The sequence below is a fragment of the Motacilla alba genome, chromosome 4, assembly GCF_015832195.1.
Source record: "Motacilla alba alba isolate MOTALB_02 chromosome 4, Motacilla_alba_V1.0_pri, whole genome shotgun sequence".
Classification (NCBI taxonomy): Eukaryota; Metazoa; Chordata; class Aves; order Passeriformes; family Motacillidae; genus Motacilla; species Motacilla alba.
The window spans coordinates 47650437-47668695 of NC_052019.1; the positions used below are offsets into that span (position 1 = coordinate 47650437).

The 18259-nt window shown below is 39.8% G+C and overlaps 1 protein-coding gene across 3 annotated transcripts in view; it reads right to left on the reverse strand.

The window, feature by feature from the left end:
• Nucleotides 1–746: 746 nt before the first annotated feature.
• The window catches only part of TET2 (tet methylcytosine dioxygenase 2), a 71574-nt gene continuing 54061 nt past the window's right edge, over nt 747–18259 (reverse strand). Inside the window, exons 4-10 of one of the 3 annotated variants that reach the window (XM_038134366.1) lie at nt 15496–15589; nt 14287–14495; nt 13310–13460; nt 11045–11134; nt 8453–8590; nt 6739–7099; nt 747–4647 (exon numbers count right to left, since the gene is read on the reverse strand). In XM_038134366.1, coding sequence (XP_037990294.1) covers nt 4088–4647; nt 6739–7099; nt 8453–8590; nt 11045–11134; nt 13310–13460; nt 14287–14495; nt 15496–15589 — 1603 coding nt within the window. In that variant the 3' untranslated portion in view covers nt 747–4087. Of the gene's footprint in view, nt 5503–6738; nt 7100–8452; nt 8591–11044; nt 11135–13309; nt 13461–14286; nt 14496–15495; nt 15590–18259 lie in introns of all 3 variants that reach the window. The other 2 variants (XM_038134365.1, XM_038134364.1) reach the window with 2 other exon arrangements.

An 18259-nucleotide genomic window follows, 5' to 3' on the forward strand; every position in this document is an offset into this window, starting at 1 on the left:
CTTGGTCACAGAATAATTTAGGTTGGAAAAGTTGCTTAAGGTCTTTAAGTCCAACTGTAAACCTACACTGCCAAGTCCACCACTAAACCATGACCCCAGGTGACACATGTACAGGTCTTTTGAGTAGCTCCAGGGATGGTGAGTCAACCACTTTCCTGGACAGCCTTTTCCAATCTTACAACTCTTTTGGCGACAAAATTTTTCCTAACATCCAATCTAGCCCTCCCCTGGCGCAATACTATTTGTTGGAGCCTCCCACCATTTGGGAGTGATTTGAAATAAAGTAGAAAAATGCTTAACCAGGTACAGCTGAATACCCCAAACAAACAAATGAATGCTTAGAGTCTCCCCCTTGTCCTGCCTCTTCTAGGTGTGCATTTGTGGCTGTTACTTGAGCAGTGAGGGCACTGGCACAGTGAATATGCTATATTCATTTGTGTACACAAACACCAATGGAAAAACAGCAATGACAGCAAAGCTCTACTGTCTCTTCCTGCCCATAACAATGTCTCCCTCCTTCCCTGTAAACACAGATTTTTTTTTTTTTGAGCAGTAGCCTGGCCTTAGCAGCCTGTGTCCCATCCTATTGGAGGTAAGAGTCAAAGCAGAGCTAGGAATAACTGTGCTGTGTAGGCTTTCTGTTTTGAAGTCCCTAGTGATGCACTTTGTTTGAGCATGGTGCCTGCTTTGTTGTCAGCTGGCAAAAATGACAAGGAAAGGCAAGTTTCTGCAAGACAGACTTAGAGTGCATTAAATAAATATAAATTTTATTAAAAACACCCACATCTCAGCGTTATCAGGAATGATATAATAATAAACAGCTTTCAAATAACCTGCATTACATTACAATACTTACAGTATTTATAACCATCCTTGGATTCTTTTTATAGACATACCAAACATCTCATGAAAATGAATGAAACTAAAGTAAAAAAAAAAAAAAGTAGAACATAAGCATAGAAAATGCACACAGAAGTTCATTACCTTAGTGTCAAACTGCTAAAGTTTCCTACACAAGTTAACCACTAGCTTTAGAAGTGAACTTTATACTGCTGTGCGTCAATCAAGATGAAAAATTCATTCAAGTAAAGTTGACAACTCTCAGAAGCATCTTCAAGTATGGCTATAATCAACCTGATAATCCTATACAAGCAACTCTGTCTGCTTTGTCATTCGTTCCAACTGAGGCAGGGTTCTGTACACCAAAAATTACAGCTCAGGTATTTACAATACAAAACTGATTCTCCAACTAAGCTTCCTGCTCCTGCTGCCAGCAGTTTGGCAAATGACGGTGCACGGCGTACTAACCAAACATCTACTATGGATTGCATGAATTAGGATTAAAAAAAATCACCAAAAGATGAAGATATATAATGATTTACTTAATCTGACATATAACCATCATTTTTTTTCCAAAAAGGCGAAACTTTTGTTTCAATTAGTGGATAAAGTCAAAGACTGAGAACCCAAAATTGCCGTAATAAATATTTGACCATTAAACCCAAAGGCCTCCTTTGATCTACTTGAGTTAGGTTGTGATTCTGTTGGATAGAATTTCTTTTGACCAAACATAATCTTACAGTATATTGCACAAGATATAGCTGGGACATGGAGGTTTGCATGTTTAGGGAAGCCCTTGTACTGACTGTACCTTTTTATATTTTATTTCATTCATTACAGTATCCAAGAAGCCTTGTTTAGAGAGTGACTTGAACAACTCTAGCAAACAGTCACTTGCCAAACCCCTGCCTTACATTTTTCCCTTTAATCAGCTCAGTGCATTCTACTTTCTTTTTGTTTAATCATTTGAAACAGTCAAAACATTCTAAATCTCTTAAACACTTCTGTTACAATAAAAAGAGCTAACAAATTTACAAAATTAGTTTTAGTTACACAATACATGTACAAGAAAAATAAGAGAAGGGATTCAAAAGAAAAACATTAAATCCCTGAAAAAAGAAACAAAACAAAAAACCCAAGAATAATATATTTAACCTACAACAGCTTTACATACACATAGGTGACACGTTGGCATAGGAGAACATGAGCTGAAATATCCCTGAATTTTTAGAACCAAAAAAAAAAAAAAAAGTTGAAGTTCAAGTTATACTTGCTAAAATGTCAAGTATTGAGAGTTTTTTGTTTAGGTTTTTTTTTGTTTGTTTTTTTTCAAAGGCTGTTGGGGGAAAAAGATGGTATACAATATATAAACTTTCACACTCAGTTCAATATCCTATTGCCAAACTAGTGTTGAGGTATATGACAAGTAGGAACATCACTCAAACCTTTTAATGTATTTTTAGCTCACATTATGATATATTTGTAGCAGGCTGAGTAGCACCATGATGTGAATTCAGCTCAAAACCCAAATATATATAGATTTAATATTTTTACAGTACTAAAATACTAAAGCATTGCGTTAAAAAAAGTTTTGTTTACAATTTAATTTACTATACAACTCTCCTGCTTTTTAAATTTTTTAATAGAAATTAATGATTTAAAACCACCACAGCAAGCCAGCTGCCTATTTTTTTTTCTATTAATCAACGGAATCGCACAGAACTAACCCTGTTTCATTCATCTTGTGTAGGCATCGGTCTGCTCAGTCTTTCTGGAAAAGAGGCCACTTGCACCGAGAAATGACTTGCACCACAATGTACATAATTATCAACACAAAAGCAGTTCTGCCATTCCATAGTGGGAGCACACAGATCTCTAGAAACAGCAGAAGCCCAAGCTAACTAGGTGTAGTCTGTTGCATGCTGCTAATTATTACCTGTGGTTAATATAAAATTGTTTCCTTAAAACTGTACATATTTGAGCAATGAACTTGTCATAATAATTGTAGAAAACAGTTTACAGTATAGCTGTGTGAGATGAGCACCAGAAAAAAATGTGTTTTGTGTACTAAATTATTCCCTTATATCCAGTAAGCCCCATTTTTACCATAACTGACTGTATTAAAAATGGATACGTAGCCCACTAGCTGATGCATGGCTAAACCAAAAGTATTTAAAAGCTTTTTTAGTTTAAAAAAATTATCTTTGCATTTTAAAATCAAAGTAAACTCTTCTTTTTTTTTTTTTTTTTTTTTTTAATGTCTTAGTACCTTAGCATTGTTCAAGTTGCCAAGCTTAGGTAGACAAAGTGCTTTTGAAACACTATTTAAAAAAAATATCTCTCTTTCTCTATTTTATTGTCCTTTTCTAGGACTTGACTGGATGAGCAAAATCCAGAGGTCTTTGTAATTCCCATATGTTAAAAAGTAAGCTTATTTTAACACCAGGTAACTTCAATACATACATGAATGAAAAGGTCCTCCCTGTTGCTGAAGAACGTTTGACTATATCATTGACATTTTGTTATAAAGGCATTAACTGTTTCACTGATAAAATAAAGACACCATTCTCTTGGATAGCACCATGGTTTTAGAATATTCAAACAAATTCAGTGTTTTGCTGTCTATTTGTCTTACCTACTTTGTTAAATAAAATCAAAATACTATTAAGATTACAGTAAAAACTGCATGTTAAAAAGCCATAATTCCAGTATTTCAGTACATCATAGATTCAGCACCAGATGTTATTTTAAGATTCCTGCAGTTGTAATACTACAGTATTATTTTTTAGGGTTGTTTTTGCTCCTGTTCCATGACTATGCAAACTTGATGACATTAGCAGTGGCCACAGATGAGAAAAAACTGTAAGAAAAAAAAAAATCCATTTGCAGATTATCTCTTTCAGTAATAGAGCCAGTGTTTTCCAATGTCAATTGTGAAACACTTTTTTTGTTGTGTTCTCTCCTTTTATCTTTCCTTTTATTTTCTTCTTCTGTTTTCGAAATTTTTTTTGCATAGGATGCTTTGGTCTGTTTCCTACATGCCATCTGTGACCACTTAAAAATCAGTGGAAAACAAGTGCTCTAGTGAGATTTACCTCTTTTTGCTGGTGTGCCGAGGCTTTTTCCACCGATGAGCTCCGTAAAAACACTGTTTTCTTCTCCACCCTTGCCTTCCACGAAACCTAAAGCACTACTACCCTAGTGACAAGGTGTTTTTTCAAATGAGGTAACCAACCAAGGTGTGAAGTCAGATATATCGGTTGTAAGGCCCTGTAACCCGTGTAAAGGCATATGGAGATGTGGTGACGGTGGAGTCCGTGGTGACCGACAGTGTCCTTTGTGCCAGGGACTTGATGAAGCGCAGGTACGTTGGCTCAGAGGGCTCGTGGGGCTCCGCAGGCTCCCGCTTGGCTTTTTTGCCGTAGGATTTCTGAGGCACGTAGTCTGGGCCATACTTCTCGCATTCCTCTTCTTTCTCTCTTGCCTTCTCAGCCATCTTTGCCTCCCACAGAGCCAGACCGTGTTTTGGCTCATTCATGCTCTTGTGCTGGTAAAATACAAGGGATATTCTGGTGGGATGGTTCCTGTTGGGATTTTTTAAGGGAGTCGTTGCGTGGAGCTCGCGTTTTGCGCACTCTATGAGAATTGACCCATGAGATGGAGCAACTGCCACTCCTCCAATTTCTGGATCCAGAAAGTTCTGCTCACTATCTGACCAGACTTCATCGGGATCCTCTGCTTTTTCTGGATTCAGCACGTCAGTTTTATCTAAACCACCCTGGGGAGTAGTCCTGTCATGGTTTTGACCTGGAAGCATGTTAGACAAACCATTAACTGCATGTGAAATAATTTCATTATCCTTATTTTGGAGATGCAATGAATTAGGGGGACCACTAAACACAGTTGGAGCAGAATGGTAGTCATGTGATAAATGTGGAGGGGGTTGCATGTGATGATGTTCACCTGTTTTACTCATGGAGGTGTAATCCATGCTTGGATTACTCAGATTAGATTTTAACCTTGAGGCAGCCTCCATAAAATGGCCATTGGCCTCATGGGTTGAGTAAGAGGAAAATGACCCTACGTGGTGTAAATTTGGTCTGATGGTGCAATTACTGAAAGACTCTACCTGCATATTTTGGTTTCCATAATTCAAGTACTTGGGACCAAAACTCTGGTTATTCCCAAACCTATGCTGGTATAATGTTTGAATGGGTGGTAGACTTAGTTTAGACATATGGTCTTGGCTCTGGCAACTATACAGGTCCATGTGCTGATGCTGGGTAGAGTAGGAGCCCAAGTAAGAGGGGCAGTTGTCCATAGCTATGTTTCCATTGCATTGGTAGGGGGGATATTGGTTATTTTGACTTAAAGATCCTGAATAAGGGTTCATGGGACTGGAAGAATTCAAATAAGACCCCGCAGACTGTGATGAGGTTGGATAGAGGCTCACAGGATTGGACCCTCCATATGGATCTGAAGTGTATGAAGAGTTTGGATAAGCATTGGCTGGATTAGGCAACCTTCCATAGAGATTTGCAGAACCTGAACCCGAGTAAGAGTTAATGGGATTTGATTGAGGGTTGTTAGGGAGAGAGCGCTGTGGATGCTGCTGCTGCTGCTGCTGTTGTTGTGTGGCTGGTCCTGAAAGACGTAAAAGATCTGTAGATGTAAAAAGGAAAAAACAAACAACCACACAACAAACAGGCTTTTTAAAAAAAGGCCCCAAACCAACCAACCACCCAATAAATTACATACTTTATATGAAATTTCTAAGAAAAGTAGATTCATTAACAGATACTCCCTTTCTCATATCTCAAACACCATCCTTTAAGAAGCTGAATAAATACTAAGGCTACTCTTCCTTTTTGGCATGTGTCCAATGAGATCAGATGCTAGTGGCAGTGGGGAAAAGAGGACAGTGCAGTCTGTTCAGAGTCACATGCACAAAATCCAAAGAGTTGAATCATCTTTTAAGTAGCCCATGAAATGGAGCATCAAAGTGCGCCCAAACAGCTGTGCACAAAGTGACTTTCTTTTCCCCAAGAATAAATAATTCTTCTCATCTACATGAAAAGAACTGACTCCAAGATATGTCCCTAGCAGTATGTTAAAACCAACATTCACTGGTAGACAGAGCAGTGCAGTAATAAGTGAGATTAACTAAAGGCATAAGAGCAAAAATAACATTCATTAAAGAGCAATGGCGTCATTTAATGGTCACAACCCTTGCCTGGGTCATGGGACAGCTGACTTCTATTCATAGGTATTTCAGTGACCTTCTGGGTGGCCCTGGATGTATCGCTTTTTTCCTCTCTAGGAAAACTGCTGCAACAATAAAACAGTTCTCAGTAACTCCTTTGCTCAGGACTCTCAAATCTGCTGCTGAGAAGTGCCATAAACTCTTACTCCACTATGGAAAACCTGCTCTGCTTTTGGCAGAGAGTATAAATAGTGGTGAAGAGGTTATGCTTGTATCTCCTGAAATTAGGAGGTCCTCTGTAACAGTGGCCGACATTGAGTGATGCGTAGGTCATTCTTTGGCAGTAGCACCACAACTTCTCTTCATGTCTTCTAGCACTACTAGTCCTTTAAAGATACTTTACAATACGCTGGATGGCAAGCAGAGTTTGTTTCTAGATTTCTACAAGTGTTACCTATCCAACAGTAAAGGATTTCTCATTGCAACCTTTCTTTATTTTTTCTTCTCTGGAGTTGTACCAAATTTGGCACTCTAGTATTTATATAATATTGATATTCGCTTTCAAGAAATCTCTTGCCTTTTTACTTCAGTACATTCTTGGGCTGAAAATAATGGTTTTCTTGAGGCTGATTATAACTGGCCCTGATTTGTAGGATGCTTACCACTGCTGACCCCGCTCAGATTCCTGTGTTTACCTGCCAGCTGCTTTGTGTGACCTGCTGCTTCAGAGGTGCCTTGCTTGTTGCGTGCTGCAGCAGACTTCTCTCTCTCAGCTTTGCTAGACCCATTCTCCAAGGAGGAAAGCTTTTCTGCAGCTGCTTTCTTTGCTTCCAGCTTCCTTTGCCGACAGGTCTTAACGGGCTCTGCTAACATCCGTACTTTTCGTCGAAAGGAGGTAAGGACCTGGATGCTGCCATTCCTTTTCTTCTCCTCCTGGCCCTCAGTGCTTCCAAACTCATCCACATCAGAGACTTTGTATAATGGGAGCACGTGGAGCTGCTCATCTTCTGGTGTTTGGCCAATTTCACGATTGTCTTCTCTAGTCAGTGTGCAAACCTGTTAGAAAAGTGTATTAGAGATCTGAAACTCTACCTCTGCATTATGCCCTGACACTGTCAGCACTGGCATCTGGCAAGCTCTTTGTAAACTGTAAGTTTCCATGCAATTTTTGCATATCACAACAAGCCTGCAAATGTAATTTCTTCCATTACTTTGTTGGACAATGTTAAAAGAAACAGAAGGTGCATAGATATCTATTTCTTTTACTTGTGCTGAAATTAACAGTATTGTTTGGGATTACTCTCATGTGAAATAAGCTCTGTGATGCATTGTATCTTGGCCAGAGAGCTGAAGCAGTGGAATCTGGGACTTTGTACTCACCTAAAGATTCTTTCACTACAGTACATGAGTACTATTATGAGTACTATATGAGTACCTATTAGAGAGAGTGTGCAATATAACACACTGGTGTTGTACTTCACACCCCCTTTACAGTGCAACTGTAGTGTTAATAACAAGATTTAGGGGAGTTACTGCAGCAAGCCTGTTTCATTAGTTCTAGCTACAACAGGTACTGGGAGGATCATTGTGGAAAAAAGGTGCTGATAGGGACATATTCTGCAGCAAAATCATTGTCCCAGCTTTGGGAAGAAAGCTCAGCTGGAAATATACGTTGTGTTGGTGGTGATTAACTTGTGAATTAAGTCAGACCCTGGAAACAGGAAAAATTCAGTTTGAATTAAAATGGCAGATACTCTCCTTGGTCATAGTAAGAGCTGCACTGTGAATCTTGGGAGCTGCTTCTAACTACAGCCTTAAGAGTATTTTTTCCTATGTTTGGCCCAACTGTTTTGTCACAGAAATAATCCAATACACATCCAAAACCAGCTTGCTTTTCTAGTATCTTCTACAGAACTGCTGCTGTACCTACCAGAAATCAGAACTGAGGAGTCAAGGATACATTACAGACTTTCTGCTCATCCAAAGCAGGAATAAATTCCAAATTTTCCAAAACTCTCTCAGAAAGAAATTACTTGTTTCTACTTTTATTTTATTAGAAGATATAATCCAAAGTTTTTAGAAAAAGGAGGGATTCAGGAAGATAAATATGAACTGTTTTGTGCCAGGAACACTGAAACAGGCATTTCAGTGCTGCTGGGACCTTCTTTCCATTGTCTCCACAGTTCCTCTTTTACCAGGTCTGTGTTAAACCTTTCTTTAATACACCATAAGTCTCATTCATTTGAAAGAAAAATGTGTAGGGGGTAGTAACTTAGCTCAGTTACTGCCTAATGGGTTTTTTTTACCGATCTGTGTTATGCAGTATAAATTTAAACCGAGAGGAGATAATGAATGAAATCCAGGGGCTGAGTGCTGGAGTGAGGAGGCTGTTACACATCCCAGACTTACCAGAGTGCTCCCGTTTTGCATATTGTGCAAGTCTCTGTGAGCATGAGCGCAGAAGTCGAGGCAGGCAGTGACCCCTGAGAATGGGCGACCTTCCTTCAGACCCAGGCGGCACTCGGGGGCTCTGTGTTCGTACTCGATCTGGAGAGACAGGACAGGTTGCACTGGGTGCTCCAGCAGCGCACAAGGAGCGCTTTGCTGTGACAAAGGGCAGGTCTCCCTCATGTCTTGGAGGTGACAACAAACACATCTTGAAAGCAAATATACTACAGCTTTGTTCCCTGCTACCTTCTGGCGTGATTGTGAAATTAGTCACTAATACTTTTCTTTGTGTATTATTCCTGATTTTCTGCCAGGGGTTGGTGTTTTTACATGACAAATGCAGTGCATGGTTTTCCGTGACTGGCACTCTGAGAGTGATATGTTTGTGTAGACTGGAAGTATACCAAGCTATTAAGGGAAAATGGCTTTAGAAAACTGACTTCAGAATGAGTTAATGAAAAATAATAATTTGCTTTTTGGTTTGTAATATTTTGGCATGCTAAACATGTATTTCATTAGCTTAAGTACAAATCTAAACCCTGACTAAAAAGAGAGAGAATTCAGTCAAGACAGTACTTTGTACCAGTGCAATCATTATTAAAGAGCTTTACAAAGAGCTCAAAATGCAACAACACACCTTATACAAAAAGAAAGGATTTTGTAATGGAAGATAAATCCTTAGAAAAATGATGGTTTCATATTTTATTTCAAAAATTAAAAACAAAACCACATTTATAAAATGCTTTGCTGAAATTCCTGAGCCATTCAAGTGAATGCACAGAATGTCTACACTTAATGGAACTTAGTGGATCCCTTTTTAAGTTAAGGTCAAATTAGATGCTTTGCCAAGTCTTCTTTCAAAATCACTAAAAATATGTCTAGTTTGCTCACAGACATTTATTTTTCAAATCTGGATTATTTACTTCTGTGGAATCTGAAAACAAGAGCAGAAAAAACCTTAAACTGTGTAAACTTCTGTGGAATTAAATGTGAGCAGTCTGAAATGTTAGCCAGACTATAATTGTCTGATCAAACTATACAGGTTTAGCTGCTCTCCAAAATGTTGTTTGGTCCAGCTGGGAAACAGTCCCTTTCCAGTTCTTTTTTTGTAATCCAGAAGTGGTCCAGATATGGATTAGAATAAATCTGGGAATTTGAAATGTGTTTTTAATGCTTTTTTGCATTTAGAACCTTTTACAATATCATACAAATTAGAACTCAGTCATCTCCCTTTAAAGCCACTGGCAGCAGCTCAAGTACAGTTTCCCCACAAATACAAAGTCTACATGAAACTCCTGAAATAAGCCAAGCTATTCCCATGCCTTATTACATAAGGTAAAAATTGAAACTTGTAAAAGCATGTATTTTCAACAAATGTTGGGCAGCACCACAGCTTACTTGGAGAAAAGTTCTTAAGTGAATTTTTGTGGGAAAAGAAAAGCAGCCCAAGCAAAGAATCAATTTATTGTTCACCAGCTCATTTTTCTTTTCTTTCTCTTCCTATTTTCTCTTGCAGAATGTCTCTCAGATATTTGGACAGATAACCACAGCTAGTGGGCACACAGCCACAGTTTTCTCCATAATGAGTCTCCAAGCATTACCAGATCAGGTAAGTGAAACTGGGTAAGTCTGCCCTGAGTCTGCTTACCCTGTCTAGCTGCTACTAAATACACAGTAAAGGAGTGAATTTTGCAGCAGATAATAATGGACAGTTTTGTGTTAATTTACTGTGTTCTGTTAAAGCTGAGAATCTGTCTTGTGCTGGTTGTACAGTGCTGTCAATAGGAAAGCAGGGTGATACCACTGTTTGAAGTAGATGCTGAAAGTTTGGGAACTGTAAGTTCTGTGAATGTTCCTAACAGTAGTGAACCTGAGCAATGAAAATAAGGTAAACAGTTACATGTTTGCAAGTGGTGTGCCGTCAAATTTTGATGTAACTATCTGAAAGACATTTTGTAATGAAATATAGACCAGGCACAGCCACAGTGGGAAGCTCGTCAGAGCTCTGAACATGTCTGAGAGCAGATCCCCTCATGCAAGGAGACTGGTGCAGGCACGTGTGTGCATACACAGGGCTGAGCGTATTCAAATATAGAACTTCACTTTAAAAGCATGTTTATAAAGGCTGTTTTGGTAAAAACTAAATTCATCTGCTGCTTGAGACAGCAGAACTGAAATTGTGGCTTCACAACTTGAGTGTAAACTGTTGCCAATTTCATGCCATATACATGGCAGCTTTGTTGGTTTGGATGGTAATTCATGCTAAATCAAGAAATTTGTATTTTGGAGCTGAAGAGTGAAATAATTTTCGTGTTGTCGTGTTGATGTAACCAAAAAGATTAATTCTATTTAGTGGACCAAATCCTGCTAGTTTTACTTGTGACAGTATTTTAAGTGAAATTGTTCATTTCTATTTGTCTTCATGCTGATATCAAAGAAATGTTAGCACAAAATGTATATGATGGTTTGATGCAAGGCTGAAGCATTGGGAAGTATGTTAAAAATCAGGTTATTTCCATGACTGCTCATATTCCTTTTTTCCCCCCATCATACCTGGTTGTTATATGCATCAGGTGCAAGCTTCTTGTAGGTAGGTGCCATCAGGGTTGACAGATTCTGCAAATGGGATTCTAGTTTTTCCTCCTGTTAGAGATGAAACAGGGTTCAATGACATTTCCATACTGTACATCTGGGATCCAACAAGTTGGAGTCTTTACACAATTGTGTTTACACTGACAGTTCTGTAAAGGCATAAACCAATATCACTGGTGTTTAGACAGTGACTGTTGTGAATCTCCTTTTAATTTCTTTGCTCTAAGGCCTTTAAAGGAATGGAACAGTTATAGCAGTGTAGTGGAAAACCTGCAATACAAATCATATACTGTACCCTTAATTTGTTTTATATTAAGAAAAATCACATTCTTCAGCATAGATATGTTTTAGATCTAAGTGTGATAATCCTCATTATTTTCCTTTTTTGGAGTTGTGGGAAAATAATACTCTTCAGAAAGCTTGAGAGAAATAACATCAGAATGATCCAAGAAAATATGGCTAATTTAAGGGTTTTGCACATTGCAGTGACCACACTTTGACATACTGAAATATTTTTATATGCAGAATTTTAAAAATATTTAAATATTGCAGCCTTCAAAAAGTTTCCAATCCTTAAGCAATGAATGGATGTTTCTAGTAATTGTGATATGGAGGTGGGAATGACCACACTTCCTTTTTTCTCTAAATTGCACACTGTCAAAATAAAGCATTTAAAAAAAAAAATCTAATAACATACTCCAGAGTTGTTCCCCATCATCTAAGGATGAGAATCCCAAATTCAAAACCTCACCTGTGAGAGGTTTATTAGATCTTCAATTTTAAGTGCATACAGAATGGTGGCATACTGGAGTGGCATATTTGTTTTTAGGAGTTTTTGCATTTAAGGAAGATGTGAAGAGCTGGGAGAAAACAGGTTTCAGAGAGGAATGCATTTGGTGTGTTGAAAGTTGGCATTATAATATCCTCATTTGGTTTGACATGAAATTGTCAAAAAATATCTTGCTGTGACCTCGTGCCTGCTGCCAGAATGTGGAGCTTTTGTATGGCCTGTAGGTTAGCATTTGTTAGTCTACCTTCTAGTTTTTATTGGTGAGGATTCTGTTTGTGCTGCCTATAAACTGTGTCTGTGCTATGGAACCAAGCCCCTGGTCTGGATGCATGCTTTGGCTGCCCCTAACTTTGGGACCAGGACTGGAGGGTAAAGGCCTCTTTCCTGCATAAATCTGGCTTCCATAGGAAGTAAATCCAAGAATGCAAGTCAGAAGAGCGCCTTGGTGTGCTCTGGCCAGGTATCCATCTTAGCAATGTAGGTAGTTTAGGTTTGCAGGCTGTGATAAAGAAGGCTTTGTGCCACATGCATGTGTGTATGTGCCATGTACAGCATGTATGGAGGAGAGCTATTCTGTAGTTCTTGGTGCTGTAGAAGAGCAGTGGGCAGGAAAACCTGTGTGTTAGTTATGATGATATTCTGAACAGTGCACTCTTTTCAGCACAGGCTGTAGGATGTGCAGTTACCTGTCTCTCTGATTATGAGAGAGTAATGCTTGGATTTGTGTGAGACATCAGAACACAGTGAAACTAACATGCCAGTACACAGGCAAGGGACTAAATCTGCACATCCTTGCCAGAAAGCAGACTGGGCCACTGGAGCTTCACATGACTTGCTGGAGGTGTCCAGGAGTCACTGCAGTCATAACTTCAGGGTATCTTGTGTCCAGGCTAAGGTCAATGTTTATTACTCTGGCTCGTTTTAAACTTTTGCCAGTTTGTTGTAACACAGAGCTCAGTCTGGAAACATTCAGTGGGGCAGGACTGTATGTAGAATGAGTCTTCCTATCCTCTTCTTCCTATTGTCATCTCAGAGTTTTATCATGTTTGTCTCCAATGAACCAGTCTGCTCTGGTTCCCAGTTGCAGTGTTATGTGCCATTAGCTGGTAAACCTTCCATTGTGCCACTGGGGAATGCTCAATTGCAGGCCTAATACAGCCAGAATTATTCAGGCCATGCCTTCTCCTCTAATTGTGAAAGCCTGCAAACATGGTTTCAAGTCTCAGGGCTTTTACCAGCTGTCAGAATTTGGACAGTCAATTCAGCTGGCTCAGTGACTGGAATCAATTGGTTTTGACTGGCAGTTATTTAATTACCCTACATGTACAGCACTTAGGGAGGCCTCAGGTCCTGCTCTCTTGTACTGTATCTCTATTTACAGAGCGACAGAAAACATTTCTTTGCAAATGAAGCTCATTTCAGAAATGGACACCAACCTCTTTTGGGTCATCCCCCATCAGCTTAAACTTTCTTGGAATCTTGCTTCTGGCAAACTTACAACCATTGTAGTACATGCTCCAGGAGCAACCGAAAGAAAATGAAGCACCACAAGTTTCAGGGTCCAGCCCTTGGCATGCACAAGTCCGTCTAAAAGATAAGAGAACACAGCTGTTAGCAGCAGGCAGGTCCCCCTGTGGTGCTCTGGCAGTGGCCACCAGCGTTCTGCCAGTGCTCCAGGGAATCAGCGGTGTGGATAATCTTCCACCAGTAAATAATGTAGAAATGCAAGAGGGAGACATACACATCATAACAGAATAATTTATCAGAGTGAATAATTTCGTGGTTACAAAGCAGGATCTTTGGGGGTGTTCTACACTTGTGTGAGAAACATGGCTTTGCTTGGGTGAGGGTATGTTTCTGTGGTGCCTTGTTAGGTACTGATATTCATAGTTTCTCAGGGGCTTGTGCTGACAGCCCTGCAGGAATGTGGGAGCCCTCTGACAGGGGCTAAGCAATAATTCCTGAAATATGACTCTACCCATGAAGTCAAAGTAACATACAGTGATAGCTGTGGTAATTTTGGTCTAAATGTTCTTGTCTCTCAGAAAAGCATGGGAAAGAGATACGGTGCAATTTCTTTAGACTGAGGCTAGTTTGTGTCAGCTTACACACGTATGATTTAGTGCATCCAGCTTTTATTTCAGTGTTGAGGTATCAGGTATCCTGGCCCCTGCTGAGATCTCTTGTTTTAAATATCTTGAGATGCTTCACAACTCTGAGAAAATGTTTTTTTCCTATTTACAAGAGTGTTTACTTTGGGTTTCCTACAAAGCTTGTGGGTTTTCAAACCACATGAAACAGCTGGGAAGGTCGTAGATGTTATTTAGATGTTTCAGGGTAACAGCATGAGTAGAGGTGCTGGGTCTGAAGATGGAGCTGCAGGTTTGGTGAGCACAGCCTTTGCTCCACTTACTCTTCGTTCAGGGCGCAGCGCCGGTTGGTGAGCGTGCCGTACTTCCTCAGGGTGTCGGTGAGCTCCGAGTACAGCCTGTCGGCCAGGCTGGTTGGGATTCCCTCCCAGACCAGGATGAGAATGACGATGACGGCTGTCTCACACGTGTGTCCCGCTCGCTCGCGCACCAAGCAGAGCAGCTTCTCCTCCTGACTGCTTCTGCGGACTACCTGCATGCACAGCAACACACACCCCAGAGCCCCAACACAAACGATGCCATTCTTAATGTGAAGAGCAAGAGAGTAGGAAACCTCAGCATTACTGTGCATGTGGGGAGCTTACTTCTACTTGTATTCTCCTCTTTGCTTCTGGCAGTTCAGTCTGTTTTCCTCACTGTGATATGGCAGGGCTACCCTTTGCGTTTAATGAAGCGGACTCTAAGAGGTTGACTAATGGCCTGGAAAGCTGTGGTGGTGGAAACCAGGTTTGTAAAAGTATCTTCCATGCTCTGATTCAGTAGGATTCGTCTCCTGAATCTGTGTTAGGAGTGTGGCCCAGATTGATTGGTGAGCAAGAGGAAGTGAGCAGTGAGGTGTCTCTCCACTCAGAGCTGGGTAGTGGACACCTGTCTTAGGGCAGGAAGCATGCAGGCAAAGGCAGGCAGTAAGGAAGGGACTAAATAACTGGACACGGGAGCTCTCTCCCCTTGCCTTCCAAACTTAAGCAGCCCTACTCATAACCAGCCTCACAGTTTTGTAACCTCCTCTTATTACATACAAACATTAATCTGGCATGCATAAAAACTATAATGCATTAGTTTTTCCTCATGCTGTCTTTCCCCATCTCAGTACGACAGTGTTTGCTAAGAGGGTGTCCTACCAGCTCTCTCAAACTGGGAGGGTATTTTAAAGGCATAACAGTGGTACACTTACTGGAGTTATTTGTAGTCTAAAATTAAACAGCAATGAAAATGTCAGGTGGTGCGAAACTTAGAGCAAACACGCTCTTCTTCTTAGGTTTTCATACCTTTGAACTAAATTTTATTCTTGCTATTCTCCATGCAACAAGTCAATGGAATGAGAGAGGGATGGGAGCAGGCTACAGGCACCCCATATTACTGCTGCTGTTGAGCTATTTGAAGTTTCCTAGTGTCAGTTAACAGGACATGTCGCTGTTGTCAGCCACACGAACCATCATACCGAACTAGATTAATTTGTTTACATCACTTACCCATTTAGCAATTGGACATCCTTGAGAACTTTTGCCTTCTTTCCCAGTGTAGACAACCCTCTCAATCCTTATAGCTTTACCCTTCTGTCCAAATCTTAAACAAAACAAAAATATGTGCAGTAAGCAGATTTGTGTGGTTCTGTGTGAACACTGAAAAGATGGAGCACATTTGCCAGTCTTATCTTAGAAAAATAAATACCATGAATTACAGGGAAAGATGTGCAATGTGGTTTGTCTTCATGATTTTATTACTCTGGTGGAATGATATATTAGGAGAGGCACATGTCTTTAATACATCCCAGATGGGTTAAAATTATCAGTATCACATTAATATTACCTAATATTTTAGCCATTTCTTTAGAGCATTTGTTAAACATGACATTTTGAAAAGTGATTTTTTTTTTTAAGAAGTCTCCTTATTTTGGTGAAGCATCTTATATTTTTATTTTAATTTCTGGGTTGAAGTTGTTTCTGTGCAATGTACGTAATTAAGTTGTCATGGAACAGCTGGCATGTAACAGTCACTTTATTAATTTTCTGCACTTGTTGCTGGCTTAGTGTGAATCAGTTAAGTCAGGATTAATTTGCTTCATATCTGTTTTTTTTTAACTTTATAATCCTCTCATTAATTGTTACTTATTTACTTCTACTCGAATTCTGTACTCCAGAGAGGATCACCAGGTGCCCTCAAATAACACCATTCGTGTGCCTTTTTGCAGCCAAGGTGGGCAAGCTCAGCTCAGGTTGAAGCGTTTAAACAAGGGGATCACGCTCTCAAGGCAGGCTCTAGCTCCATATGCAAGCAGCGCTGTTGCCAGAGCAAAGAGGATCCACTTTCTAGGTGGAGATATGTGGCAAATGCCACGGGAAGGATATCTTGACTCAATAAAAAGTGCTGCATGTGTTGAGCCAGTTCCAGGCATTTCTCTGGGATTGCCCACCTGCTGAGCCCAGGAGCACACCAGGGCTCAGGGGAGGCCGGGGCAGAGCCTGCAGTGGCCACAGTGCTACAGACTGAGCTACCCTGGCCACTTGGCTGCTCCTTGGGCACTGGGCAAACTGCCCTTCCATCACCATTTCTGGAATTCTGCCACTCTCACTGCTGTTAACTTTTAATAGCCAAGTGTGGGGACTAACTAAATCAGTCTCCTTATTCTTTGCCTTTACTGACAGACTAATCAAGGTATATTCCTGTTATGCAGCCATTTAGTGATGCCTTAAGGACTTTTGACCCTTTTTCCTCTTATTTTTGCACTAAAATCTTGGTGACATATTTAAGGGCCACTATCTGTATTTAAACTTTTGTCCTGTAAAGGAAACGAAAAATGCTTATTTTTAGATGTGATCTCATTGTGAAGTTTCAGTGTCACAGGAAATTATACAAACAAAATCAAGTTGTACTACACATGTTATGCAGGCAACTGTTAGGCCACTTTTTCTTGCTTAGGCTTGGATATTAGTATTTATTTGTTTCTTTAATTAACCACATTCAAAAAACCATTTTTAAATCTTTACATGTTCTATCAGTTTTCTAATCTGGATTGCAGGACAATTGTGTGGATGCCTCTATAGAAGTATGTTGTATATTACACACTGGAAATTAAATGGACTTCGTCCCAAATTTTTTCAGCTGTCAGAAAGGAATTAGTGCCTGATGTTTGTCATGCTTGCTTTCAGGCCAAAGATGATTGGCTGTAAAACTAGAGCAAATCTCACTAAGCATGAAGTAGGACTTGGGAGAAGGAAGAGGTAAAATGTCTGTATCTGCTGTGGATTCTGCAAGAAATTAGTTCTGGTTTAGCTAAAATATGAATTGTAAGTCTAAATCCAAATCCTGGCTTCTTTAGCAGCGCTGATACCTTAACAGTCAAACCATATGCATGGGAAACCAATTTAAAAGTGGTTGAGTTGTGATTAATGTCACCAACTGAACATGTGTGCTTGAGAGTATCTTTATAGTGAAGGGTTTGGGTTTTTTTACTTGGGGATACAAAATTAACTAATGAGTTCTGGAGTTCTTCAGTCAGAGACTTTCATAGTTCACACCATACAGTTGAACACTAGTCATTGCTCAAGTGGCTGCTGCTATACTCTGCTGAACCTGGCTGATTAGTTGCACAATACCTATGATATCTCCTAATTTCCTTCTGCCAACATGAAATTAAATTAAATTAAAAAAAAAAAAGTCAGGTCAATATTAAGAATGAAAAATTACTTTCCAACGTAAAAAAAAAAACCGTAAAAAATTCATCTTTATAATTGACATTACAACATGAATGACTTTCCTCTTTTATTTATAATTTGTAAATACTAAAGAACCAGTTGATTAGAGCTCTGGAGATAACAGATGGTAAAGAATTTCTTCAGAGAATCAGTGTTCACTCTCCCTTCCCAGAAGGAAGCTGATTTATGTAGTTTACATGCACTCGAGCTGCTCCCAAAGCTGAAAATTCCTGGGGCAAGCTATGCACAAGAGTCTCAGGGAAAGAGGTGCTAAGAAAGAGAAAGCACTTTAGGATTTAATCTGGAGGGTTTAATAGGCTACAAGTGCCCCATGGTTATGCAGTGATGGACACAAGCTAACAGACCTTGCTAAGAAATGGTGCTCCTTAGCTCAGACCCAGCACTGCAATAATGCCTACTTGCTTTTGGTCCTGCAACTAGCTGGAGCTTCACTGCTGTTCTGGAGTCCAGATTTTTAAGGTACTAACAAACCAAATTCCCATCTGTCTCTGACTTAACTGAATAGTTTTGCTTCTTTGTT